This window comes from Tachysurus fulvidraco, chromosome 13 (genome assembly GCF_022655615.1).
Source record: "Tachysurus fulvidraco isolate hzauxx_2018 chromosome 13, HZAU_PFXX_2.0, whole genome shotgun sequence".
In the NCBI taxonomy this organism is placed as follows: domain Eukaryota; kingdom Metazoa; phylum Chordata; class Actinopteri; order Siluriformes; family Bagridae; genus Tachysurus; species Tachysurus fulvidraco.
The window spans coordinates 16,098,038-16,123,079 of NC_062530.1; the positions used below are offsets into that span (position 1 = coordinate 16,098,038).

Consider the following 25,042-nt stretch of genomic DNA (forward strand, 5'->3'; position numbering starts at 1 on the left):
CATGTTTCCTCAATCAAAATTAGTTAGCAGTAGAAACCACAAGAGGTCAGTGCTGTTCCTCCAACAATAACAGCTGCTTGGACACCTGAATCAAAAACAAAAGCCCAAAGCTCTATAATATAATAAGATGTTTAAAAAAGAACTTTAAAGAAACAAATCTGAAGATAAAGGACTGAAGGTTTTCTTTAGAAGAAGCCATAGAAGGCAAAAACATTTAAATCAATCAATTTCTGTTTATTAAAGAACAGTTAGCAACCTGTACATATTATACATTATATAAAATAATTATTCCAGATATTTAAATAATATTTTATAAAAGGCACATAAATAGCTTCAAATAGATTTCAAATTTGCTTTCAATCCTAAACACCACATCAGAATTACACTTACACCTCTCTCTCTCTCTCTCTCTCTCTCTCTCTCTCTCTCTCTCTCTCTCTCTCTTATGCATGCGCACACACACAGAAAGAGAGAGAATAATGTAGACAGTCCAACAGAAACAGATAATGATCAACATACACACTCTTGTCTCATTTGGGCAATCTGAAGCAGTGCCAATCTGGCCTCCTCATCCATGTAGCCCTGAAAGAAAAGAAATATGTCACTAACTATATTTAAAACTGTTTTGATCAAGCATTTAACCCCTCCAGCTCCAAGCATATTGTTTAATGATTCACCTTTAAGCATAATACACACATTAAAACACATATTAATACATATACATATAGTATACATATAGTATTTATAATTATTCTAGAAAATATTTAGTAACTACTGTGAATCTAAAGGTTGGGGGTGAAGAAAAAAAACACATATGGAATGATATAGTACTGTAAGATTGAATTCGTACCTGTGCTGCACTGAGAAGACGTGACCGATATATACCAAGAACCTGCCTGTAATGTCTTTCGGAGTTCTATTGAGAGAGAGAAAGCAAGAAAATGTAAGGATGTTTTTAATAAAACAATAAGCTTTTCCTAAATACTTTCAGCAGAAAATCACAGATAAGGCAAGAAAGCTTGACCTTGGCACAAGTACACATAGGAGTGTTTGTGAAGATATAGAGCCAGTGAGGTTCTGTTAGTTACAGGGTTGAAACAAGGAAGAAACCCCACTAATGTCTGTTTGACAAATACGACAAACAAAATAAGAATGGGATTTTAGTGGGATCTCTGCCTGGACATCACAATTGTGATGTTTAGAAAAAATGTAAACTTCTTAAAACCTCTTGCTTCTTAGTATAAGAAAACAAGCATTCGAACATGACATTAACAGGAGACAAAGTCAAGTTCTTCCTTGTATCATAATAAGAAATAAAGATCCAGTGTAAGGAAGTAAGTGCAAGACGACATTTAAGTGGCTGAGTTTTGTCAGTCGTTTCATCTCAATAAGCACTTGAAAATGTAATTCAGTTCAAGGCATCTCAATTCTCAACAATATGCAGCAATATCAAGGTAAAAACACCAGCATGTGGGTAAAATAACAAAATGCTTGTTAGGTAAGAATTTGTGTGCCATTAGTGAGGGTCTCTCTAGACATCAGGCTCATGTGTACATGTGGGTGTGAGGTGGCTTCCATTTTCTGCCACTTGAATGAATATAAGCCACTGTTGAAACACTGCTATTTAGCAGACACCCTTATCTAGAGTGACATTCAGTTTTTATTTTCCAATTTATACAACTGAGCAATTAGGGTTAAGGGCCTTGCTCAGGGGCCCAGCAGTGTCAGATTGATGGGCCTGGGATTCAAACCCATGACCTACCGATCAGTAGTCCAACACATTAGCCATTAGGCTACCACATCCCCCAGGTCATTCCCATCATTGTAAAGCAAAATAAAAGATGTACTGGCATGCAGCAACAAAATGCATATGTGTATTAAAATGATTTCCTATTAAAATAATGGTTTGTGTTGAGAGCGTAATGATTTTGATTGACAGATTATGTAAAAATTTGAAGCAATGATCTGACTTTTAGTGTCTTGTATTGGAAAGGTCAAACAATTTTCAATCCTGTAAGAAATTACAGGTTGTATGCACCCAGATTCCACTCCAATGTACACGTCAGAAAGTGCTCATTAATAACAAAAAGGCTTAAGTATCATAAAGTAATACATTCAGAACTCTAAATAAATAAACTTGATTAAATTGTGGGTAAGGGAGCGGCAGCAGGATATGAAGGACCGCTAATAAACAAAGGGTCTATGTGACCGCTTATCATTACGTACCATTACCATTTAAAGTACCATTTAAATTTGGGCGATAACAACTGTACAAAATCAAGCCAAGGTGTACGTGACCATGATTAACATTTAAAGACATCTGGCTAGATAACAATGTGTATCCCAGCCATTTGGGAGACACTCAGTTCTTGCGCTCAATACACATTTAAATCGAAACCTCATTTAAACTACAAAGAGGAAAAACAGTATAACATGCCTAAGCAGGATTTGTCGTGTGTTCTTACTGAATCCGATGTACCCAAAGTACTTCATGTATTTTGTCACCGCTACGCTGGTATAAACTTCTTCTTCTTCATTAAGATCTTTGCCCTCATCATTTTATTTTCCTACATTTATTTTCTTACAATCCAAAGAATCAGACCATTCATTAGTAAACACTACAGAAAGTGTGTAAATGAAATATTGTGGATGAAATTCAAACAATCAAAGCAGTATTAGTGCCTGTATGTGCTGAGAACTGAGCAGCAGAGAGGTTTTTTTAACTACCTGGATTGCAAGGGAAGGTGACTGACCTCTAGCTGTTGCTGTAGGCTGTTAATATGTGCCTGCAGGATGGTGCAGTCTGAGTGCACAAGGTTACAGACACTGCTGGGAGTTGATGAGCTGTTCTGAGCTGCCCTCTGGCCTTCTGTCTCCACTATTATATCTGAATCCTGAAATGGAAAAAACAGTTCGAGAGAGAAAAAAAAATTTGTAGGGCTCAGAAATACTGCTATAGCTATTACAAATATACACACACTGACCACTATAATAGGAACACCTTTACAGACTGCCCCAGTCTAATCAGCCAATCATGTGGCAGCAGTGTGATGCATGAAATCATGCAGATACAGTTCAAGAGTTTACTGTACACATCAAACCTTAGAAGGAAGAAAAGCGTCTAATTGTTTGTCTGATTGTCTGGTTTCTGCTCTATTGGGATTTGGATATATTGGGACAACAGATAGTGAGCAACAGTTCTGGGGGTGGAAACACCCTTGTTAACAAGTGGTCAGAGGAACAATAGCCAGACAGATCTGAGCTTACAGGTAGTCTATAGTAACTCAAATTTGCACTCTTTACAACCGTGAAGAAGAAGCAGAAGAACATCTCAGAATTCACATCAAAACTTGATGCAGATACGCTTCATTAGCAAGACCATTCCTGTCAGACAGGAAAAAAGAATCTGAGAATTGTTCTGTTTGGGTGAGTCTGTGTCCATGATGGCCTCAGATTGTCTTTGTTGGCTGAAAGAACTGGAACCTGATGTGTATATCACCTCAAGGTTCGATGTTTTGTGTATGCTGAGATGCTTCTTCTCACCATGTAAAGAGTATTATATTGGTATTATAGGACTATATATTTACTGGCAGCTGGAACAAATCTGGCCCATTTTTCTCTGACAGAAGACGTTCTTATCAACAAGACGTTTCCACCCTCAGAGCTACTACTCATTACATATTTTGCACCATTCTGTATAAACTGATATGTGCGAAAATCCCAGGATACCAGTAGTATCTGAAATACTCACTCTCGGGACGGCAATACCATGACTGAGGTGCCCTTGAGCAAGGCACCGAACCCTCCACAACTGCTCCCCGGGTGCCACAGCATAAATGGCTGCCCACTGCTCCAGGTGTGTGTTCAGGGTGTGTGTGTGTTCACTGCTGTGTGTGTGCACTTTGGATGGGTCAAATGCAGAGAACGAATTCTAAGTATGGGTCACCGTACTTAGCCGTATGTCATGTCACTCACTCACACTAGCCCAACTGGAACCAGCACAACCATGTAATGTTTAAGGTCACTGTGAACACATTTTACCTTGTTCCAAATATTTGATGCTAATATGAACTGAAGTTCTGTATCTGCATGATTTTTGCACTGTGCTGCTGCCACATGTTTGGATAACTGTGCAGGTGTTAAAAATGCAGGTGTACAGGTGTTATCAATAATGGAATTGGTGAATAATGAGTGAATACTGCTATTAGAAATATATATATTTAAATAGAAAAATGGTTTGAATTTGTTCTTCAAACCTTATTTTTTCCTTCAGTAGCATTTAATAGCATGTTCTCCTCCTTACAGTTGATAGAGGTGATTGTAGAGTTTTCCCCCAGAGTTCCCTCAGTCTGTGTGTCTTTATTGCTCTGTGATGTTTGCTCAGCCTGAGTCTGCTTTTGTGATTCAGCACAACTTGCTGTCTTGCTTTCCTCCTCCATCTCCTTTCTCTTCTCCATCTCTGTTAGTGCCAGCCTAAGCTGAGCTACCTCATTCTCCTTCATCTCCAGCATTGCCACTGGAACAAACCGGGCCTGAAGGGCCTCCTGCAAGGTGTCCAGCTCTGTCTTCTGCTCATGTAGTTCTCTAATGAGACTCTGATTTTCCTCATTGGTTTTCTGCTGCCTCAACAGTGCTTCCTGAACCTGGCTTTGTGCCTGTTGAAGCGCATTACTGAGTGAGCTTCTTACAGACTCATGCTCTTCTAGGCTGATGTAGCTCTTCCTATCCATCTCTCGCTGAAGTATCTCAAGCGTAAGATCTGTCATGGTGGTTTTTGGAGAACAAGGCTTCCATTCCGAAGGGGTTTGTATTTCCTTGCAAGCCATTTCATTTCTTTGAGCCTCCTGACCTGCCAATCTTGCCTGCAGTGCATTTGTGTCCTCTTTCTGCAGCAGCTCCTCAGTGAGTTTGTGTACCTCCTGCAGGAGCTTGTCATTCTTCTCTTTTTGCTCCTCAGCTTCTTTCTTGCTCTGGCCAAGCTCTTCGTGTGCTTGATGTAGCTCTGCTTTGGTCTCAAGCAGTTGCACTCTCAGCTCCTCCACTAGGTTCTCACGCATGGCTACCAAATGTCCCTGCATTTGCCTCACTCTGGCCTCTGACCCAGCCATTCTACGCTGCACCTCTCCCAGCGCCTCCTCCAGCTCCCAAGCGCGATTATGAGCCTGCTGTAATGCTCGCTCACTGCTCCTCCTCAGCTCCTCATAGTCCTGAGTGCGCATGACCAGAGCTGCATCCAACCTGAGCAGCTCATCCTGGACAGCAGTATGCCTCCTCCTCATCTCCCACAGCTCCCTCTTAAGGAGATCAGTCTCACCAGCCAGCACCTCCTTCGATTTGAATGAGACAGGAGCTGCTGAATGAGGGGCATGATGTCGAACCTGAAACAGATTTTTTTCCAGAATTGATAATGCAGTAATTCATCTGGTGAAATATTCTTTCAGCAGATCTCTTTGAGCAGACAAGAGCTTAACTTCAGATTACATACTCATAGCTGAAACTGTGTCACATGTCTAATAGAAAATGTTATGATTTGCCCACATTACAGAAATTTGCTTTCTGATCCTAATCAAATTGACAGATAATGGCAGAGAGGGTATATAAAAAATGGAGTGGCTGAAAGTCATGTTCATCATGTCATAATGAATACAAAGATTTTTAAATATAAAGAAGGACAGTAGAACTAAGAAAAAGAGACCTACTTGTGCATAATCCACATGATAACTCTGCAGGTTTTCTTTTCCTTGAAGACACAGAAACTGAAGTTCAAAACAGCAGGCTGACCATGTTGTACTGATTACAATACTATAGTTCTACTCTTACCGATGTCTGAGTGGCTGCCATATTCATTCTGTAATTTAGATAACACTCGTTAATGAAAGGTTAATGTAACTAAATGCTATATAAAAAATGTCTGCTGGTTTAGTGGAGAAAATCTGTCTGGCTGGGTGCCAGGCTTAATCTCCATTAGCCACCATTCACCTATAGCTACTGTAGTTACTCACTGTATGCTGCTGTGGTGAAACCGTGTTAGGAAAGCTGACCCCTGAATACTGGCCTTTATCAGGAGCCTTTGAATAGAGATTGATCATTCAGTCAGTGAAAGTGTATATTATATATTAATGATACTATAATCTATTACTCTAACATTTGAAATGAACAAGCACACTGTCCAGTTCAGGCTTAACTGATTTAAATAATAACAGATATGAGCAGAAGAAATTATAGGATCATTTCTGAATCACTATTATTGTCGAAAGGCAATATATTGCTTACCTGCACACTCTTCTTCCTCACAAGTGCATGGGTTTCATTATTCACTGACCTCTGCAGAAAAAAACAACATTCATTCATTTTTTATTATTGATTTTTACATGGCACAGAATAAACATCTCCTATTCTCACACAGCTGTACAGAACTGGGCTGCGTCTTCAACTGGATTATTATTAGAGGCTTGAAGTCTAGGTTGCAGTAAGATTAATAGACACAAGGCTGAGAACCAGGAGAAGAGCTTTTGTTTAGATTCTGTTTGTGTGAACCAAAGTGAAACCAAGCTGCAGAAAGGCAGGTGGGACATGTCAAATATTCAGTTTGTAACACCAGTAAATCACTTAAAAATAAGACCTTTTAATAACAGTGCAGCCAGTAGGGATTTCCCATTCCATTCTTACCTGCTGGTGTAACTTTGGACCGGTCTTAGAGGCCTCTAAAGCAAAAAAAAAAAAAAAAAAACGGAAAGAGAAAAAAAGCAAGAGCAATATATTTATAATTCTATTATATTATTTAATAATCTTAAAATATTGTTCAATATTTTAGTACCAGGTCTATAACAATTTCATATATGTTTTTCTTTATTTAATTTATAGTTTGAGCAACAATACTGAGGGCTAGTTCCAGAGCCAGAGTCATAACACAAGTCTTGTCATATGTGGCTGTGGTTCAGTTACCTCCACTGAGGTTTTGTTTTATGGTGTTGTAAATTTCACAGCAGTCAGCACTTGAAAAATACATCAGAATACTGATTCAGAAGAGAAACTACTTTAATGTACTCAGTAGGGCCTACAACCAAAAGCCAGTCAGCTGAAACATTGATCCATCTCACACGTTTTTCTTTACTAAGCTCATTCATAGACATGTGCCAACAACATCTAACAAAACACAAGTGCCAACACACACACCCATAAAGTCTTAAGGAAAGCAGGGCGAGTAGAAAAACTGGGATCAGTGATCTATTATAAGGAGTGAATACCACTTCTCATCAAATTCATTTATTTTTAGCTTAAAGTGCTGATGCACTGTCATTCAGTGTGAAAACCAACCCCGAAGGTCATTGTGGTTTAAAAATTCTTGGCTTTAGGATCAACTGAGTACAGTTTCTTGATGATGTGTCCATATATATATCACCTAGCTCTGATATATCTCTGCAATGACTCTAATCAACAAAAGAATGTATTGTAAGTGCTACATGTACAGCCATGTTTCAGAGGAAGAGAAACGGGATGGATTAGAACAATATTATTCTTGCCAGATCTTGCCAGGTACAACTTTTTTCCCAATAGTTAAGCTGCTGCTTGCTTTAGATGACTCGCCTTTGCTGGCTTCATCCCACGCTTGTTTGATCATCATGATCAAGGCTTGGTCTCCACTAAGCCGGGCATAGTGGCATAAGTCATGGCCATGCAGGTCTACAGCAGTGACATCTGGCTTATGCTTCAGCAAGACCTCCACTACTTCACGATGACCATGTTCACAGGCCAAGATGAGGGCGGTCCTACACACACGCACACACAAACACACACAAGAGAGAACAGCACTTTATATACACAGATAATGTTATTGAGACCTTAATGACCATATCAGATCTTCAGAGCACATTTTGGCACCATGACCCGTGGCTCATCTCCATGGGTGTGGTTCAATCAGCTCCTTAGTTCAGTAGTACAGTTCAAGCATGGATCAGGGAATAACCCATTTTAATCAATTTAATTGCTGTCTCAATCACAAAAAAAACTAGGGAGAATCAATGCTCACTGTGTTCTATTACTATAAATGATGTCGTATTTTCTGAAGATGACCTTTCAGCCGACTTCATCTACAATTGTAGGTAGCTTGTTATCACTGTTGTAAAAGTCAGAAATGTGCCAAGGTTATGTAACAGAGCAATCAAATTATTTTTCATAATGTACCTTAAATGAAAAACAAAAAATTCTCAGAAAGATATCGTTCCTGCCTGTTGATAAATGCTAGTGGGATAATTGTAGTGATAAATGTAGTCATGTCAATGGAAATTGAGTCCTTATTGTCCGATGTGTAGTTAATCGTGGTCCTTACCAGTGCCTGAACTCATGTACATGAGTAATTCAAGACTGAGGGAGCAAGTGCGCTTGATTGAGACACAAACTTTAACTTTTATATAAATGTGCACAAAAGTTTAAGAGCACACCAGACAATGCCCTGACCTTGACATTATTTATACAGATTCTGCATGTAAATGTTTTATATAAACACACTAACATTCAATTACAATGTTGTTTTATATATAGTTCTGTTTTTATTTTCTCTGAAGCACAATTCAACACTTCACCAGCTGCTTTGCCCTGAGTGTAAATGTAATGAAACTACTTCTTCATGTTGATTGATTTCTCTCTATACTCTAGTACTGATGGATGACCTCACAACAAACAAGTCTTCTTAAATAAGTATTCTTAATTAGTCAAACAGGAAATACAGCTATAATGGAAGTTAGGAGCAAATATTGATATTTCTCTTAGGTTTGGCCACCTGCCAATTCTCACCCACTAGCCAGCTCTTCCTACAAAGAGAGAGGGGAAGAGAGAGAGAGTGAGAGAGAGGAAGAGAGAGTGTGAGAAAGAGGAAGAGAGAGAGAGAGTGAGAGAGAGGGAGAGAGAGGAAGAGAGAGACACAGAGAGAGAGAGAGAGAGAGAGAGAGAGAGAGAGAGAGAGAGAGAGAGAGAGAGAGAGAGAGAGAGAGAGCCAGAGAGAGACACAGAGAGAGAGAGAGAGAGAGAGAGAGAGAGAGAGAGAGAGTCTACCACTCCTCCCACCAAGAGAACACAGGAAATTTTGCTGTTCTGGGTTTTAAATGTAACTTGATATGTGAGCATTATCTATCATTATTATGTATTGTACATGCAGGTGGTATTTAATAATACACTTGGTTTTATTTCCCAAAATATAAATAAATGTAATTTCAAACAGTGACTCAGACCAAGATAAAGCTTGTATTTTGTGAGCACCCAAAACCCTCTTGTTAAAAAAAAATAGCACCCTTAATCAACCCTTTTCTTGCCAATCCCATGACCGTTAACCTGCAATATTTACAGTATACTTCAAACCTCCCTATGTGCCAAATGTTCTGTATTAGCTGCACCACAGACTAAAGCTACTCTATACAGTACAGTCATGTCGGCAAAGAGTCATTTATTGAGTTTAACTCTGCATGAATGGAATGAAACCCTGCAGCCACACGGATCCTTATAGAGGTCCATCATTCAGAATGTAAATAAGAACAGTATAAATAAAGAGCATACTTATTTTGCTTGTCTCGCAGATTGACAGAAGCTCCACAGTTTAAAAGTTGTTGACAAGCTCGGCTGTGACCCATCTGTGCTGCTATTATCAAAGGAGTACGATCATCCTGATAGAAATACAAAATATTTTGGATACATTTTTGGCTTAAATCCAGCATTAATAAAATGTAATCAAGTTTTTCCTCACTAGCAAAGGTTTTGTGTAAACACTGAAATCTTTATTTTTGTTTTTAAAAGCAATTAGCAGTTTCAGCAATGACTAACTACATAAAATAGATGCTACAGACAGAAGTGGATTTTTCCATCCTTATGTTAATTCATCAGAATTTTACAGTGTATCTTCAGTGTAAGGATGTGGGAAAATGTAAATAGCTTCAAGCAGCCATCTGCTATGACTACAAGTGTTTGATATTAAGGTGCGGCAATTATGGGAGTTATACATAGACAAGGACTGGGAAAGTCACTGTGAAGGTAAAGGGGAATTTTTATTCTTGCTAAGGAAAGGCCAAGGTTTGGTTTAATTATTGCTGAGTGAAGTTAGTTAGTGAAGTTAGTGAAATGCTTAACCAAGCAGATCCAAGCTTTGTACTTACCTTGTCGACAGAATTGACCGCTGCACCGCTGCCACACAGCATTTTGATGATTGTAGTGTGTCCTGCAAAAGCTGCAAAAAAAAAACAAGTTAATATCATGTGGAGTTATACATCATGCTGAGTGTATATTTATGTTTATCATGAGCACTAATCATATACAAATTGGTTACATAGAGAAGCATCATCATGTGTTACTGCATCCATAGAGTGCCAAATTGTTTTAATGCTCAAACTGGGCAGGGTTTTGAATAACTGAAAATACAATTCTAACAAAAAACAAAATAACTATGAACGCATTGTCATTTAAAGCCTGGCTCACACTGTGCGATTTTGGCCACGATTTGATTGTCTGAGACAAACTTCTGGGGTAAAATCTGTAGTCTTTGATCACTGGTATGATGTGGTCATCTACAGCCGTTGCAATCATTTTTTAACTCTGATGACGTTCTGGCAGTGTCAGAAGATTTCAGACACTTACCTGCGGTGTGGCATCTTCTACGATGAGCATCAAACCAAGGGCCAACAGGAGCGCCGAACTGGCTGACGTACAATTTTAATCTAGCTCAGGAAAGATGTTTTCTCATCAAGGATTGTAATAACCAAAAATAACGCTACAGATTATTTTAATTTGCTTCTACCTGCCATTTTAACAAGAGAATGTGGGTCTGAGACACGGATTCATGACATGAATTGCGTCAGACTTGTGACTTGTGTGCGTCAGATTTTGCACCATTTTGACCGTCGTACAGTCTGGAATGATGCCAACTGAGATGGGATCATGTGTGTACAGTCTGACAAACAAAATCGCAGTGTGAGCCAGATTTAACACTGTCAAAGAAATCTGTGAATATATCTCAAACACAAGACACTGATTACTGTAGGAAAAAAACAAAATATCATCCCAGACTAAGCTAAATTTCATTTAAGAAAAATATTACTTAGCAGAAGTTAATGTTTGATCCGGTCTGCTAAGGGCTTGTTAACGGGGCAAGCATTTATTAATATCCTCACACGGTGCAAAATGGAGAGAAAATATATGTGTTTTGCTGCTATTACAGTAGGTTAAATCTAGAAAACACATGGAGGACACATCAGGGCGCTGCTCACCTTCACAATTCATCAATTCCTTTAAAAAACTTTGTTCTATTTGTAAATTGATCTACAGGTATCAACATAAAACATTCCTCGTCTACACTTCTGTGACTGCCGGTCAGCTGTCTAACAAATATGTTTCTTTAATAAAGCACCTTTTGGATGTGGCAGACCTGCAGCAAATATGTGACTCAACATGGTCTAGGACTTCATGGAATTCATGTCATGAAGAATTGAGGAGAACAGCAAGTCCTGCCCTGTATTAGTCTGTTTTTTAGTTCTTAAAAAGTGGCTGTTAAATGTGTAAAGATTTATACTGGACCTGGTCAAAGTCACAAGCTAATATTGTATAGAATTAGTTTATGTATATTATTTTTCATTGCATAATTGAACTGGAAAATATGGAATGTAGCATTTGCTGTCTTTATCTTGATGCAGAAATAATGTTTGGGGAACAAATGAATGAATAAAAGAGGAAAACATAATAAACAAAGCTGATGTTGGAAACAAAGACATCCAAGAGATGTTAGATGTTCTGCTCACCTGCTTCGTGTAAAGCTGTCCTCCCATGCAGATCTGTGCTGTCTACAGGACTTTTACACTGCAACGAAGTGTAATTACAGTACACACTCAATACTTTTATTTTTTTTACACCACAATCGTAAAAAAAAACAACATTCTTATTATTTCAAGAAACCAACGATGATTAAAAACTCTGTGTTTTTTCATTACAGTAACATTTTTGTCATGCCACTTTTGTTTCTTTAGTCAAGGCTATCGTGTTTCACTCAGGAAGGAACACCAACGTTATCTTCCTTAACCCCAAAGTAGCTTTTTATGATTCCTTACTGTTTACAGTACACTGAAAAGGTAGCGTTGCTATGGTACAAAAACCTGCTCTAACCTTGCCTCAGCTAAAGTATTTAATATGAGGGAACAAAAGCAGAAAAGCACAAAGGCTGTACACAACCAAGAAGAACAATACAGCTGCCACTAGGTCTTGTTCAGCAGGATTTTGAAAGTACATTTTAGCAGGACTGTTTTTATTAACAGCAAACACAGTACAACCATAACTTGTCATACCAAGGCAGTTAGATCACAGACCATTCTTCCTGCAATTGTTAGTGATTGAAAGCAAAAGTTGGTGTACCTGCACCAGTCGCTGCACACAGGCAGAATGGCCACCTCTTGAAGAAAGATGCAGTGCTGTTTTACCTGCAGAATAAGATGTTATTGTTGTATCAGACATGTTCTACATATGCTTGGTCACATATTGCAAAGCCAGAATCAGTGCAGAAGTAAAACATATCATGTATCAAGTACAATGGTTCATTTAGAGTAAAGAATGACTCTTACCAGCAGCATCTGCTGTGCGTAGGTTGACACCGTGGGCAAGGAAAACATTGAGGCTATTTATAAGGCCATTGCTCGCTGCTAGGTGAAGCCTGTGTTGAAATGAAAATTCTTAGATGTAAATAGTTTATATTCCTCATTTCATGGCAAATGATTTATTTCAGAAGGTTTCAAAGATTAATCAAGGCAAAAAAAGACAAGGGCCAAAAAGGAGAAAAAACTATGGGATACAGATTGGCTCAGTCCTTATTTGAATATTTGCTTAAAATATTAATACATTATATCTAATACATAATACATCTATACATAATATCTAATACATTAATAATAACATATTAAACTAAATAACTTATTTAACTTATATAATACTAAATAACTTATTTCGGCATGAACAGGTATACTCGGCTGTATTCCTCCATACTGTGAGCTCAAAACAAGCTTGAGCTAGCTCAGCATTTTCACTTGATGAGAGCAGGGAGGTGGAGGAGGGTTCATGAAACATGTTATCATCATTCAGTCATTCCTTTTCAGCTATGTGATTAATTAGCTGTAACATTATGTCCAACTTTAGCCTAGTGAGGGCTGAGGTGGATCAGGAACCTATTCTGGGCCCACTGGCCATGACATAAATATCAGTACATCGCACTGCACCATTTTAGCAATTTTAGAGTAGCTACACCACCTACCAGAATCATTTTTGGGTGATTGGAATAAACAGACAACCTTGCAGCTATGAGGAGGCAACCCTTCCTGTTGTGCCACTATTACTTCATGTTATTATCAGTTATTATAATTAGTTTCCACAGCCAGGCATGTACTATATGTTGGTGTAATGAAGAAAGGAGGTGGTCTAAAGCTTTTGCTGTTTGCTTCAAACATAATGAGGGACATGACCTAATTCTTAAAGCCTTAAAATATTCCATTGAGTTCGGCTTCAGGCCAGAATCCTGTAAAACAGGTTGAGCCTAGTAATGGCATTAAAATACTGCCTTGTCGTTCACGATTTAATACTAAAAAGTCAATGCTTAAGAACGCTAAGCTGATTTGTTTTTACTGCTCTTGTTTCCAAAAAGGTGAGGTTATATATTGTATAATATTCAAACATTACATTGTTTAAAGATTCTCTGTTTAAAAAAGGTGCCAAAACAACCCACCAGCACATTTTTAATGCATCTTAGCACTGATTTTACAGGTCTCTGAATTTATAGGATAAAGATGAATAATTAGAAAACTCTGTACTTATATGTGGTGATCGTCCATCTCAGAACACACACCATTACCCAAACCATGCCAGCAAAATGCCCCTTACACCAAAACACAAACCAAACCTGTAATCTGTCGCCTGTCTGTATTTTAAATAACTAAACCTCCTAAAAAATTTGCTGTCTTGTTGTGTTCCATAACAGCTAGAAACAATTTGGTCCAAGTCCTCCCTATTTAAAGCACACAAAAGATATACATTACAGGGATATGGAGTAGTGTCAGGTCCATTCTCACAAAAACCTTAAAAATAATGTTTAAATAATGTTAAAGAAAAGATTTTTAGGATGACCCACCCTCATTAATATTCCAAGCACAGTCAACTATTTATTACAGAGACTTACCTGAGGTTTTGCAGATGAAGATATAGTTTAACAGTTTTTTTTATTGTCCTTTAATTGTAAAAAGAAGCACTATAAAACTCTGTACGGTGATATAAGGCAGGGGTATGAAATCAAGTCATTAAAAAAACATAAGAACATTTTAGCTAAAAACAGATCTCAATGAAAGCATGTATGCTGTAGAAAGAGACACTTCCAGGAACCTCAAAGGTATCAGTCACTGAGCATCACAGAGGATACATCAGAAGCTAAATTCATCACTATATACTCATTAGGCTTTATCTGTAATTAAAGGCATATGTTGGTGCCAAGAAATGAGTGAGTAAGACAGGAGAGAAAGTGAAAATACAAATGGTTAATGTGCTTGCATCACATTTAGCAGACAAACTTGTCCAGAGTGATTTACAACTAAGGGTTAAGGATCTTGCTCAGAGGCCCAGAAGTGGCAGCTTGGTGGACCTGGGGTTCGAACCCATGACCTTCTGATCAGTAGTCCAACTAGTTAACCACTGAGATACCACATCCCATCTACACAACCAAGTTAGAAGCACATGTATTTAAGTAGTGTTTAATTCATTATACTGGATGACTTCTGTGAAATTCATTAATGCTGCCAAAGTAAATTAATCGACCGTCTTTTATTTGATTAAAGGAACTTTAGATTTAAAGCTGACACTCACGAAGAACGGCCCTCGGCATCCTGTTTAGTGGCGACTGCTCCTTTCCTGAGTGTGCTGGTGACTTTTTCCACATCATCGTCCTCCACTGCTTTCAACAGACGCTCATCATACTTGTTCCAGTCTGTCGTCTGTAACATCAGGTAAACATGATAGCTAGATACTAAAGCAACAACAGCAAATAAAGACCTGTCTTAATGACCTGTCTTGAAATCCGTCCACACAACTCATGTCCAGAGACATCAGATTTTTAGGATTGAATTTTATGAGAATTTATATGGGAAAAACCTCAAAACCACTATGCATCATGCATGTGTTGTTGTTAAGGGGATTAATATTTAAATACCCAGAAGCCTCTGGATACATCATCAGCCTATCATCAGAACAATTTAATACAAGTTTTAAGAGTAATATTCTGTATACACTTCAGGCACTGCTGATTTTTAACACTAACACCTTCTAAAACACTCAAATACATATAGGGATGAAATACATTTAAAGGTTTAATATGAGATGTGAGAATTTTCCAGAATTTTAGGTCGGTTGCTACAGTTTAACGGTTTAACGGTTATACAGTTTAACGGTTATACAGTTTAACGGTTATACAGTTTAACGCTCAGGTTTGAACCTGACAGGATTTTGACAGCCACCTTGATTACAAGCAAATGCAGCTACAGGCTCTTAATATACATATTTCTTTAAAACTGTATCTTCTATAGAATAAACAACAACAAAATCTTAGAGCTTTAAATAAAATATACCACTTCGTCACTTTTGAGGAACCCACACCCAATGTTCCTTCTGAAGCCCCACCTCAGGATGCTAGCCAGTAGCCAAAGCTATTTCCTAAACTCCTCTCAGTGCCTAAAAAAGTATCCGATAAGACTGAACCTGTTCAAAAGAAATCTTACTCACGCTGTTTGACGCTTCGTGTTTCTTCAGTCTCTGTTTCAGACTTTTCATGGCTGGAGAACAGTGCTAGCTATCAGAAGCACGTAGCCGTCAGTACACTTGTTGTACAGAAGTTGTACAGGATCAGCGTTTTTTCCTGTGTATTCACTGAGACTCCGCCGCTCACACTGGCGTGTTTCCAAAACACACCAACAGCGGAACACAATCCAGCATGCAGGTTAAAGTCCCAGTGCGAAGGTCGCAGACTATTCACATTTCACATGATCTCCATTCTTACATCTACTACACAAAACCTTGTGCATGGAAATCTCGAGTTGGTGTCGTGTGATTATTACTGGTGCACTGAGTCATATCCTGTATTATTAGGGGATGTGGTAGGCTATTCATTTTGCCCTGGCTTTAACTTAGTGGTTAAGGACTATTGATCAGAAGGTCGTGAGTTCGAATCCCAGTTTCACCAAAGCTGCCACTGCTGGGTTTCTTAGCAAAGCCCTTAACTACTCAGTTGTATAAATTGATATAAAAATTGTAGGTCACTGTGGCTAAGGGTGTCTGGTAAGGGAAATTAGATATTAGATATTTTGGAGAACTTTGTAGACCAGCGGTGAAAAGTTGTGAAACCCATGGTCTACAACAGCGGTGTCCAATCTTGTCTGGAAAGAGCCGGTGTGGGTGCAGGTTTTCATTCCAACCAAGCAGAAGCCACACAGGAGTCTACTAAAAGTCAAGAACAACTGATTAAACAGGTGGAATCAGGCGTGACTTCTGCTTGTTTGGAATGAAAACCTGCACCAACACCGGCCCTTTCCAGACAAGATTGGACACCACTGTTGTAGACCATGGGTTTCCCAACTTTTACTCATGTACACCATTAACTATATAAGATTATATATATATATCTGCATTATTGTCTCATTTTAAACAAGTACTAGACATTCTGCTTCAGGTTTAAATGTCTACAATGAGTTTTGTTTTGTTGAAGTTATATTATTATTAGTAGTAGTATTCATACCATAGTTGTAGATCTAATATTCAACTCTGTACATGTACCTTGCACAATGACAAAGTTGAATCTAATCTAATCTCTGAAGTTTTCCCCTCACATAAAACCAGTTTTGTTCAAACCTGGCATTAGTTTACATTTGACATCATTTAAATGCACTATAACTTTGATATTGATGGGTTGTGATGTTCAGCCCCAAGAACCATGAATGTACTGTAGACCACTTAAAGGAGAGAGAGAAAAAATAAAAAGTATTTGTCTTAATATTTGAAGGATATTAATGTCTAGGTCTTTGTCAAACTGTAACAACAGGTAAACACTACTGAAAAAAAAATGTACGTGTACAGTATTGCCAAAAGTACGTGCAAAACATAAAATCACGTGGTAGATGGGCTACAACAGCATAAAACCACATTGTCATCCATTCCTGTCAGCCAACAAGACAGGAGAGCCTCAGATTCCTCCAGTAAGCTCAAACCAGTCTGGTCATTCTCCTGTGATCTCTTAACAACTGAAGCTGTTGATGTGTATCTGCATTGTTTTAAGCATCGTGCCACTGCCACACGATCAGCAGATTATATAACTGGTGTTCCTAATAAAGTGGACAGTGATTATGTGTGCACACATTTCCGAAATGTGCCTTTAAAAAAAAAAAAAAAAGCCTCTTCCTGCATAAAAGTTTAGTGTGTATACATCAGCTTACCTTCTAAAATAAATGGTAGACAAACACTTTAGCATTATTTAATAACCAAAGAAAACTGCCAAAGAACAGCAAAGAAAAATGACAGAGCCATATTAGAGAAGGACAATTTATTAATAAACATACTATATATATTTAAAAAAAAATCTTTTGCAGTATTAACCTTGATTCTGCTTTTCTTACACAGTATCAGTGTATACAAACCAAAATATTTCAACACCTTGACAGTGAGCAGCATTCCGATAAGCCTTAGTATTAGTCCTGTTCAATGGGCTGCTATCAGTCTTGATTCACCTTCTAGTCAACCAAACTGTGCTAGGGCTTTCATTGGATTCTGGGGTTTCCTTTAGAAAGGGGTTTTAAAAAGAAACAAAAATAAAATTCCGTAATGAATCTTCAGCACCACAGATCATCGTTGGCTTTGTGCTCACACAGCCTTGCGGTGGTACTCTGGTGGTGCAACCTCGTAGTCACTGGCATTGAAAAGAGATGATGAATTCTTCACCAAATACCTGCAAACAAATGGATCATAATTACAACTAGTTTTTTTTTAACCACAGTGCTGTTTTCTCTCGTGAATGATATTCAACAATAGCTCCTACAGTAGATTGGCGTCGATGCAAATCAAAGAACTAAATGAACTCAATTATACAAGTTATCGATTCTAATAAATAATATGCATAAAAACAGATTGCAGACTAGCCATTTAAACACATTAAATACCCATGTGTTATTGCCGATATAGTGAAAGTTTCTGTGAGCAGATGTTTATGCAAGTGGCGTTTTTGGAAAATAGTCTCCAGTGTCAGCGTTTTCAGTTTCAGAAACGGGAAACAGTCGACTTTGTGGTTGCTTGCTAACGTGATTGATGGCAGAGTTTTCATCTTAATTTCAAGATAGAGAACAGGTAGAACTTGATATCAAACATGTTGCCAGGAATGCCAACAAGTCTAGTCCTTCTTGTTACTAATTTGTATACATAAAATACCCTTAAAAGCAAAAGGAATCATCTGCTGGGTACAACAAAAATTCCCTACAAATCCTACAAACCTTCAACCACATTTTCAAGAGATTGTGTTAATGAGAATCACAGACACACAGATGACTTTATGCCACCTAGTGGTGGCAGCAAAAAAACAAGACAGGCAGTATACAGTGTAGCCGTTATAAGTAAAAGCATGTAGATGTTTTACAGCATTAAATATAAAAGACTTTGGTTCTTTGACCTTAAATGAAGTGTATGAGAGTGTTCACAAAACTCCAGAAAGTATCAAAGACTAATTTTACTCTTCTGGCTAGTCATGACTTAGACTTCAACTTATGACTAATTTGTAAATGCATATTTTTATTATTTGAACAGATTTTTATGAAACCCAGATGTGCCAAAATCATAAGATGCAATATTTCTAAACCACTTGTCTGGCTTCAGTTGGACTTCCATACAAATCATACAAGTTATATTTTAACTCAGATTTATCATAATCTTGTTTGCTTTGTGCAATACTCTGGCCACATCCTCACTGTAACTCTGGAGGCCAACACACATCCAAGAGTTATAAATGAAGCTCCCTAAAGCACCAGAGGGGATCTCTTTCCAACTCAATAGTCAACCCAGAATCTGTGATCCAATTAAAGAAACAATGCACTCACAGTGATGTATTCTCCAATGGCTCTCTAACTCAATATTCAATTACATTGTCCCTGCATCCCATTCGTCTCTGTTCTGCAAGTTCATCTCATTTTTAGCCAAGACAAAACACTGCAAACATGCTAAATATGACATCTTAAAAGCTTCAGTAGTATTAATATATACTTACTTTAAGAAATCTTGCAGGTAGCTGAGCAGCAGGGCGAGGCTCTTCTCATCAAGAGGTGTATAAGCCAACATGGCCCCAATCCTCACTGTCAAACATTTAAGAGGCACAGGGGTGCAAGGAGAATGTGAGTAAGGTGTAAACTCTGTCTTAACTACTATCTAACTTGTATATGTTTACAGGTTAAGAAATATTAACTGGATGCGTATAAAAATCTCAAGCACAAGTAAAAATCATCCCTTTTCTAAGAAGCCCTTTCCTATCCCTTTAAATCTTGATTTATGGTCATTGCTTAAACTGTGGTTTCCTGTATGTTTATGAGGGTCTTACCTAAGGAAAGCTGATGCTTTAATGCTTGTTATGGAAGAACAGTGGACTTTTTACACACACACCTCCAGAATCCCCCATATATGAACCATTATCGAGCACTGGCTGAACCTCAGCAGTTATATTTTTCATGGGAAAAGACTGACCTCATGGGACTCTGTTCTCCTGATTATCACAGCAACTATAAATCAAAGATAAGGGTGGAACTGTTCTACAAAACATGATCACAGTAAAGAATTTGGCTAATAATGCATACCAAAAAGCCGCAGCAGGTGTGGTGCCCCATAAATCTGTGACATTGACGTGTCTGGATGATTAGCCAGGATCTCTGCGTATTGTGGCCTCTCAAACTTGTATAGGAGCTGCGTGCCCAACATAACGTTGAAGTACTCGCGGATGCCAGCAACCACTTCGTTCACAGCGTATTCCCTAAAAAAGACACCGTTACAAACTTCATCACAAACAAAAAACATCTGAACACAGTAAATTTTATTTATAAAAAAAAAACAAAAAAAAAAAAGTAGAATTCGGATCAATTTATTATATTAGATCAGATTTTATGCTTATGTAATTGCATAAAATGTAAATGTAATTATGCCCTTCCATCCATTTCCAGGACAGGTTTCCAAGAAACACACACTGGCTGTCACAAACTGCTCAAAATAGTAAATAATTAAAACATACCATAAATAATTAAAACATACCAGAAACCGACATTTAATGAAAACTAAAACTTCCCTAAGGACAAAGGCCAGGCCAGATTCCTATTATTGAGAACCACAAAGATGTGGCTATTCCATTAACTACATGATAACTAACTTCATGCCTTTCAGTTTATTAATTGTGCATACTTGTTATCAGAGGTTCCTCTTGATTTCTTGTAACTTGCATAGTCCTCCAGGATCATGTCTACATTCTTCTTTCCAGGCAGGTGGAATAGCTACAGACATAAAAATATCACAGTCGCAATCAAAGTGAACAAAGCTTCGTTTTACAGTTACTACATCTACAGAATCACTATGATTTATCTTTAGTCTCACACATGACATCTAATACAATCCATTTTCTGACAAGATCAGAAGGTAGTAAAATTATACAGTGAACTTGTAAAAAACTGTAGAATTGATATTGCAAGACATTGCTAATCACCGGTACAGCTTTGGGTAAAACGATTGAGAGGCTTTTAATCAGCACCTGCTTTTGTCTGGTGATCAGGTCCCAGTCATCAACCAGCCATGGCTTTAACTCCTCAGGAATCTTCACCTTTACTTCCACACGATTGATAAAGGTCTCCTCCTAAACCAAAACAGGTCCCATTATCAGCCAGTTTTACCTTGTGGATTGCCAAAACTGTTCAACTGTTACAGACAAAATCCCAAGGCTTTGTTTATTTTAATTTTCTCAAAAGTGGAAAACATTTTCAGGGAAAATTTGCAAAATTCAAATATAAAAAAATGAGAAAGGTTTACACACTCCACAACTCTATACTGCCTAAGACTGCCAAGATGTTTCTATTGTTTTGTAAAGAAACTACAAGGCTAATTCAAGTAGTGTTTAGCAAATAGAATAATAAGATGACATTAAGAAATGACATTCCCTATTAATCTCTCACACAAAAAAATATAATTGAAGTCAATTCATGTTTTCAGCTTTCTAACTCTAATCTTTAGCCATTCAGATGATTTGCTGATGCGCTTGATTTAACTGTCCTCTTGCATGAATCTTTGCCCACTGTAAGCTGCTGGACAGATGGGTGGCCTCAAATTTGTCTCAAAAAAATTCTGGTATAAAGTAGTGTAAAGTATATAGTATAAAAATCAGTTGTCTCAACAACTGCAAATTTCCAAGTCCGTCCTTGGACTGCATTTGCTAGGATGCCATATTTTCTCACTATAGCAGAGTGAATTTTAAATTGTTTGGAGATGCCTTAACATTTCTGAGATGAAGAGGCAACTGTTTATCTGAGGTCATGGCTGATGTCCTTTCTGATCGACATGATGCAGACATATGCAAACTACAGAACAACAAATTACCAAAAGCTCTGCTTTTATTGTAGTAGTTACTTATTGTTTAACTAATTTTGTGCATTTAATTCCTAACACTTGGTGGCTAATTACACTTTAAATATACAATTTTTATCCCCCACCTAGTTTTTGACTGTTGGTTTACTTTTAGGGAAAACTGACTACTTGCTGAAATATGTAAAGTTATAGGTTATTTTTATTGTCACCAGAGGCTATGTTTGTTTATACAAGTTAGTGAGGACCTGACGAATCAAAACTTATAATTGAGGGAGGGTGTACTTTTAGTTTTTCCATGACCCCACACAAGTATGTGACCTAGTAGACAAAATAGGACTTAACATACACTCTCTACAGTTGGGTCAACACGTGCCCTCTTCTTGCGTGGAGGGTGAGGAAGTTCTCCAGTGCTGGTCCCTTCTCCAGCTCCTGGTGCTAGATGTGAACCAAAAATCTTCAGTTTGCTTTGTTACACATCAAATTATATACAGTAACTCCTTCAGGAATAAGTAAAAATGTTGACCAACCTAATATAGCAATAGAAATGTTTTTACTTACTTTTTTGTTTGTTCTTTTTTGTTTTCCTTAAAAAAAAAAAAAGGAAAAGATATTTTAGTTAACTTTATTTGTATTATGTCTGAGTGGATGATTATTTGAAAAATGCCACTTGTTCTAAGAGACAAAAAACTGTGAAACAACTCACACATCAACATTTTTTTGCTGCACAGCAGCTATTTTCTTGTTCGGTGCAACTCCCCTCATCCTTCCCTCAACATAATGGTCTCTAGAAAATAGACATTTCATTTAAACCCATGATCAAACCATAATCATGGCTTTAAAAAGTATTTCAGAGCAAAATAAAGAAAGACTTGTACTGTACAGAACATTTCTTTCACATTGTAAACAGAGTGCATAAGAAATCCTCAAAAAATATGTGATATTAAAAAAGGCAAAATAATCATAAATCAGGAGACAAAAACAAAGTTAAGCACGGACAAGTAAAATTGTACATATCGAGGGTTTTTTCCAACCTCATTGGTTGAGCAGCGACTAAGAGAACTCACTGATTTGCCTTTTGAAGCTCTTTCTGTTTCTGCAGATTGCTGTCCACATATTTGAGTACACGGCTTTCAGGAACCCATTCGTCCCAACTAACAAGAACAGGAGACATTCATGAAACATTTATACTGAAAAAAATAAACCAAAAATATAAAAATCACCAGTGACTAAGTCTTTCAATCAGTTATATAAAAGCTGTAACAAAATTATACCAGAAGTAAAAAAATGTACACAATGCTTTTCTCCTTTTAACTGAAAGAGCAGAAATGGAGAAGCATTTTAAAATGCAAGTGTGAGTCTTACTTCTTATTCCATCCACTATAATGAATGAAGTATTTGACTTGCTTGTCCTTGATACTGATTTTTACACACTGCAAAAATAAAAACAACAAAAAAAAAAACATGACAAATGAGTGTCAGATGAACGATGCGAGAACTCAACAGCTTGAAGAAACATCTTAAAAGAATGAGATTTGGGTACCTTAGCTTCGTATAGCAGCGGCCCATGAAAACACAGCACTCGTTCACCTGAAAAACAGAACAATGGGGGGGGAGAAGGTGAGATTGCTATCGCCAGTTCACAGCATGCAACATGATGGACTTTTATATAAAAACTAACTCTGGTTAAATCTACCTTCACTTGCTTGTCCATGGAACTAACCAACAGTCTTTAATTTATCTCAAATCTGTTTCTATATGAAGGAAATCACACAGAAAAGAGTAAAGTAAAAACGTTATGTTCTGCCTCAGTCATTTACAGGTAAAGCCAAGCTCATGTTTGTCTACAATAAAAAAATCCTAAAAATTTAATACTGTGTAGCTGCAAAGCTTCTTGCTGGAACTATAGGATTCATTCAAATTCATTCACAGAACAAATGACTCATTCAGATTCATTCACAGAATCTGGATAAACATGACGGGAGGTAAGAAATATTGAATCTTCATGTGACAGCTGGCTTGAGCTGAGATGCATTAAGAAAAAAATGGCATGAATTATTACAGACATTTCTCTCTTGATCAGAAAATGCCTCCATCGATCAAATAAACCATGAGTTGATGGCCAAATAAAACGCGCATGCGCAGAACCTAGCATGTAGGCTAATTTGTTAGAAGAGCAAAACGAACATGCAGTGGCAAAATATATAACCCAGAATCAGCAATAGCGCAGAAACTAAAGTGACATTTCACTACCATGGATTTAAACTAGTTAATAGCACCAGATACGTGTTATTATCGTTGCTAAGCACGTAGCTAACTAGCCTTCACGGGCTAGCGAGCTAAACGTATCCTCATACAGACGCCAGCAAGCTTTTTGGTCATTTTTTTAGCGATTCCTAAAAGGCTGTGCGAGATCATACACACTTGTTGTTTCAGGTATAACAGTAGTTTGTCAGTTCTGACATTTTCTCCTCCTCCGGCTTTGTGTACACTGGGACTCGTTTGTGTGCGCGCGCGCCATTGTGCGAGCTGCAGCGGCGCGCTCGTGAGCTCGTTTCCATGGTTCATAAAGCGTTCAAACACGTCTTACCTTCTTGAAATTTAGGTTTAGGGTCCTGTTTAGGCGCCATTCACAGCTTAAGCACTAAAAATAGCTGGAAAATCAAATCCAGGCATCGCCAGCTCCGAGTCCGTTCAGATACGGTGAAGGCGCCGCTCTACGTCTCCTCTCCTGACGCATTAATTTGGCGCCCGTGTCACGTGACTTCATCTCAAACGCGATTTCCCCCCGTGCATGCGCTGTTTTCCCACCCGTATTCGATACAGTCTCTTAAATAGACCCATTTTCCAATTCGCGGATTTTTTTCTAAACCGGAACCTGTTCTAGATTTGATTTTGGACTAACACTAATGTGATAAACCTTTATAAACACTGCATATAAATATATCAGTTAGTTTAATTCATGTTATATAAAGGATATAAAATGTAAATAAACATATACTGTACTCAATATTACATTTATAATATGTCCTGTATATGTAACATAAGATATAAAACATAACACAAGGAGTCCAGTAGGTAGCGGTAATGCGCCTAATAATGGTGTATTTTATTTCTGACCCCATAATCATAAATGAGAAGAATTAAGTGAGTAGGTTTGTGGGTTCGGACCTGATGAAACAAACATTAACGTATCTGCTGGAGGTTATTTAAAGAAATGTAAATGAAATATAATGAATAAAATCTAGTTTGCAGTTTTTGTGAATCGTAATGCCTAAAATAAATCAAATCCTTATATGGCTTATGCGTCCTAACCTAAGCCTGTTTAGTATGCAGCAAAAAAAAAAAAAAAAAAAATTAAGCCAAACACAAGACATACTGACCATTGTGTAGCAGGATACTT

The 25,042-nt window shown here is 37.7% G+C and overlaps 2 protein-coding genes across 5 annotated transcripts; both read right to left on the reverse strand.

The window, feature by feature from the left end:
* Positions 1 to 213: 213 nt before the first annotated feature.
* uacaa (uveal autoantigen with coiled-coil domains and ankyrin repeats a) lies at positions 214 to 16,324 on the reverse strand. Of its 3 annotated transcripts, none has more exons than XM_027161723.2 (17): positions 15,781 to 16,318; positions 14,869 to 14,996; positions 12,591 to 12,679; positions 12,385 to 12,449; positions 11,778 to 11,835; positions 10,143 to 10,213; positions 9,550 to 9,656; positions 7,588 to 7,769; positions 6,670 to 6,704; positions 6,274 to 6,324; positions 6,003 to 6,068; positions 5,821 to 5,848; positions 5,700 to 5,740; positions 4,257 to 5,378; positions 2,754 to 2,894; positions 851 to 916; positions 214 to 582 (listed from the first exon to the last, which is right to left on the reverse strand). In XM_027161723.2, the coding sequence occupies exons 1-17, from the start codon at positions 15,826 to 15,828 to the stop codon at positions 511 to 513; spliced, it is 2,370 nt and encodes a 789-aa protein (XP_027017524.1). In that variant the 5' UTR covers positions 15,829 to 16,318; the 3' UTR covers positions 214 to 510. The 3 variants fall into 3 exon arrangements, 2 of the variants coding, with proteins under 2 accessions (XP_027017524.1, XP_027017527.1); XR_007144716.1 differs by lacking the exon at positions 214 to 582 and adding an exon at positions 2,438 to 2,580 and having other exon boundaries at positions 15,781 to 16,321; XM_027161726.2 differs by lacking the exons at positions 214 to 582; positions 851 to 916 and having other exon boundaries at positions 4,304 to 5,378; positions 15,781 to 16,324.
* A 1,251-nt stretch (positions 16,325 to 17,575) lies between these two features.
* On the reverse strand, positions 17,576 to 24,406 carry morf4l1 (mortality factor 4 like 1). Of its 2 annotated transcripts, XM_047822714.1 has the most exons (13): positions 24,230 to 24,385; positions 23,336 to 23,393; positions 23,183 to 23,229; positions 23,005 to 23,072; positions 22,707 to 22,793; positions 22,346 to 22,426; positions 22,201 to 22,226; positions 21,989 to 22,077; positions 20,816 to 20,917; positions 20,473 to 20,561; positions 19,878 to 20,050; positions 19,298 to 19,382; positions 17,576 to 17,992 (listed from the first exon to the last, which is right to left on the reverse strand). In XM_047822714.1, exons 6-13 carry the CDS (start codon positions 22,402 to 22,404, stop codon positions 17,908 to 17,910), a joined length of 708 nt encoding a protein of 235 aa, XP_047678670.1. In that variant the 5' UTR covers positions 22,405 to 22,426; positions 22,707 to 22,793; positions 23,005 to 23,072; positions 23,183 to 23,229; positions 23,336 to 23,393; positions 24,230 to 24,385; the 3' UTR covers positions 17,576 to 17,907. The 2 variants fall into 2 exon arrangements, with proteins under 2 accessions (XP_047678670.1, XP_027017008.2); XM_027161207.2 differs by lacking the exon at positions 23,336 to 23,393 and having other exon boundaries at positions 24,230 to 24,406.
* Between the last annotated feature and the right edge of the window lie 636 nt (positions 24,407 to 25,042).

Excerpts from the sequence above, each read along its gene's own strand:
- uacaa (XM_027161723.2), bottom strand. The coding sequence starts at position 15,828 with ATGAAAAGTCTGAAACAGAGACTGAAGAAACACGAAGCGTCAAACAGC. Across the intron at positions 5,849-6,002 it reads TTTCACCACAGCAGCATACA|AATGAATATGGCAGCCACTC; the intron begins GTGAGTAACTAC and ends TCTAAATTACAG. Across the intron at positions 5,741-5,820 it reads TGGCAGCCACTCAGACATCG|GAAAAGAAAACCTGCAGAGT; the intron begins GTAAGAGTAGAA and ends TGTGTCTTCAAG.
- morf4l1 (XM_027161207.2), bottom strand. The coding sequence starts at position 24,269 with ATGGCGCCTAAACAGGACCCTAAACCTAAATTTCAAGAAG. Across the intron at positions 23,073-23,182 it reads CGCTGCTATACGAAGCTAAG|TGTGTAAAAATCAGTATCAA; the intron begins GTACCCAAATCT and ends TTATTTTTGCAG. Across the intron at positions 20,918-21,988 it reads TTGACCCAACTGTAGAGAGT|GAGGAGACCTTTATCAATCG; the intron begins GTATGTTAAGTC and ends GTTTTGGTTTAG.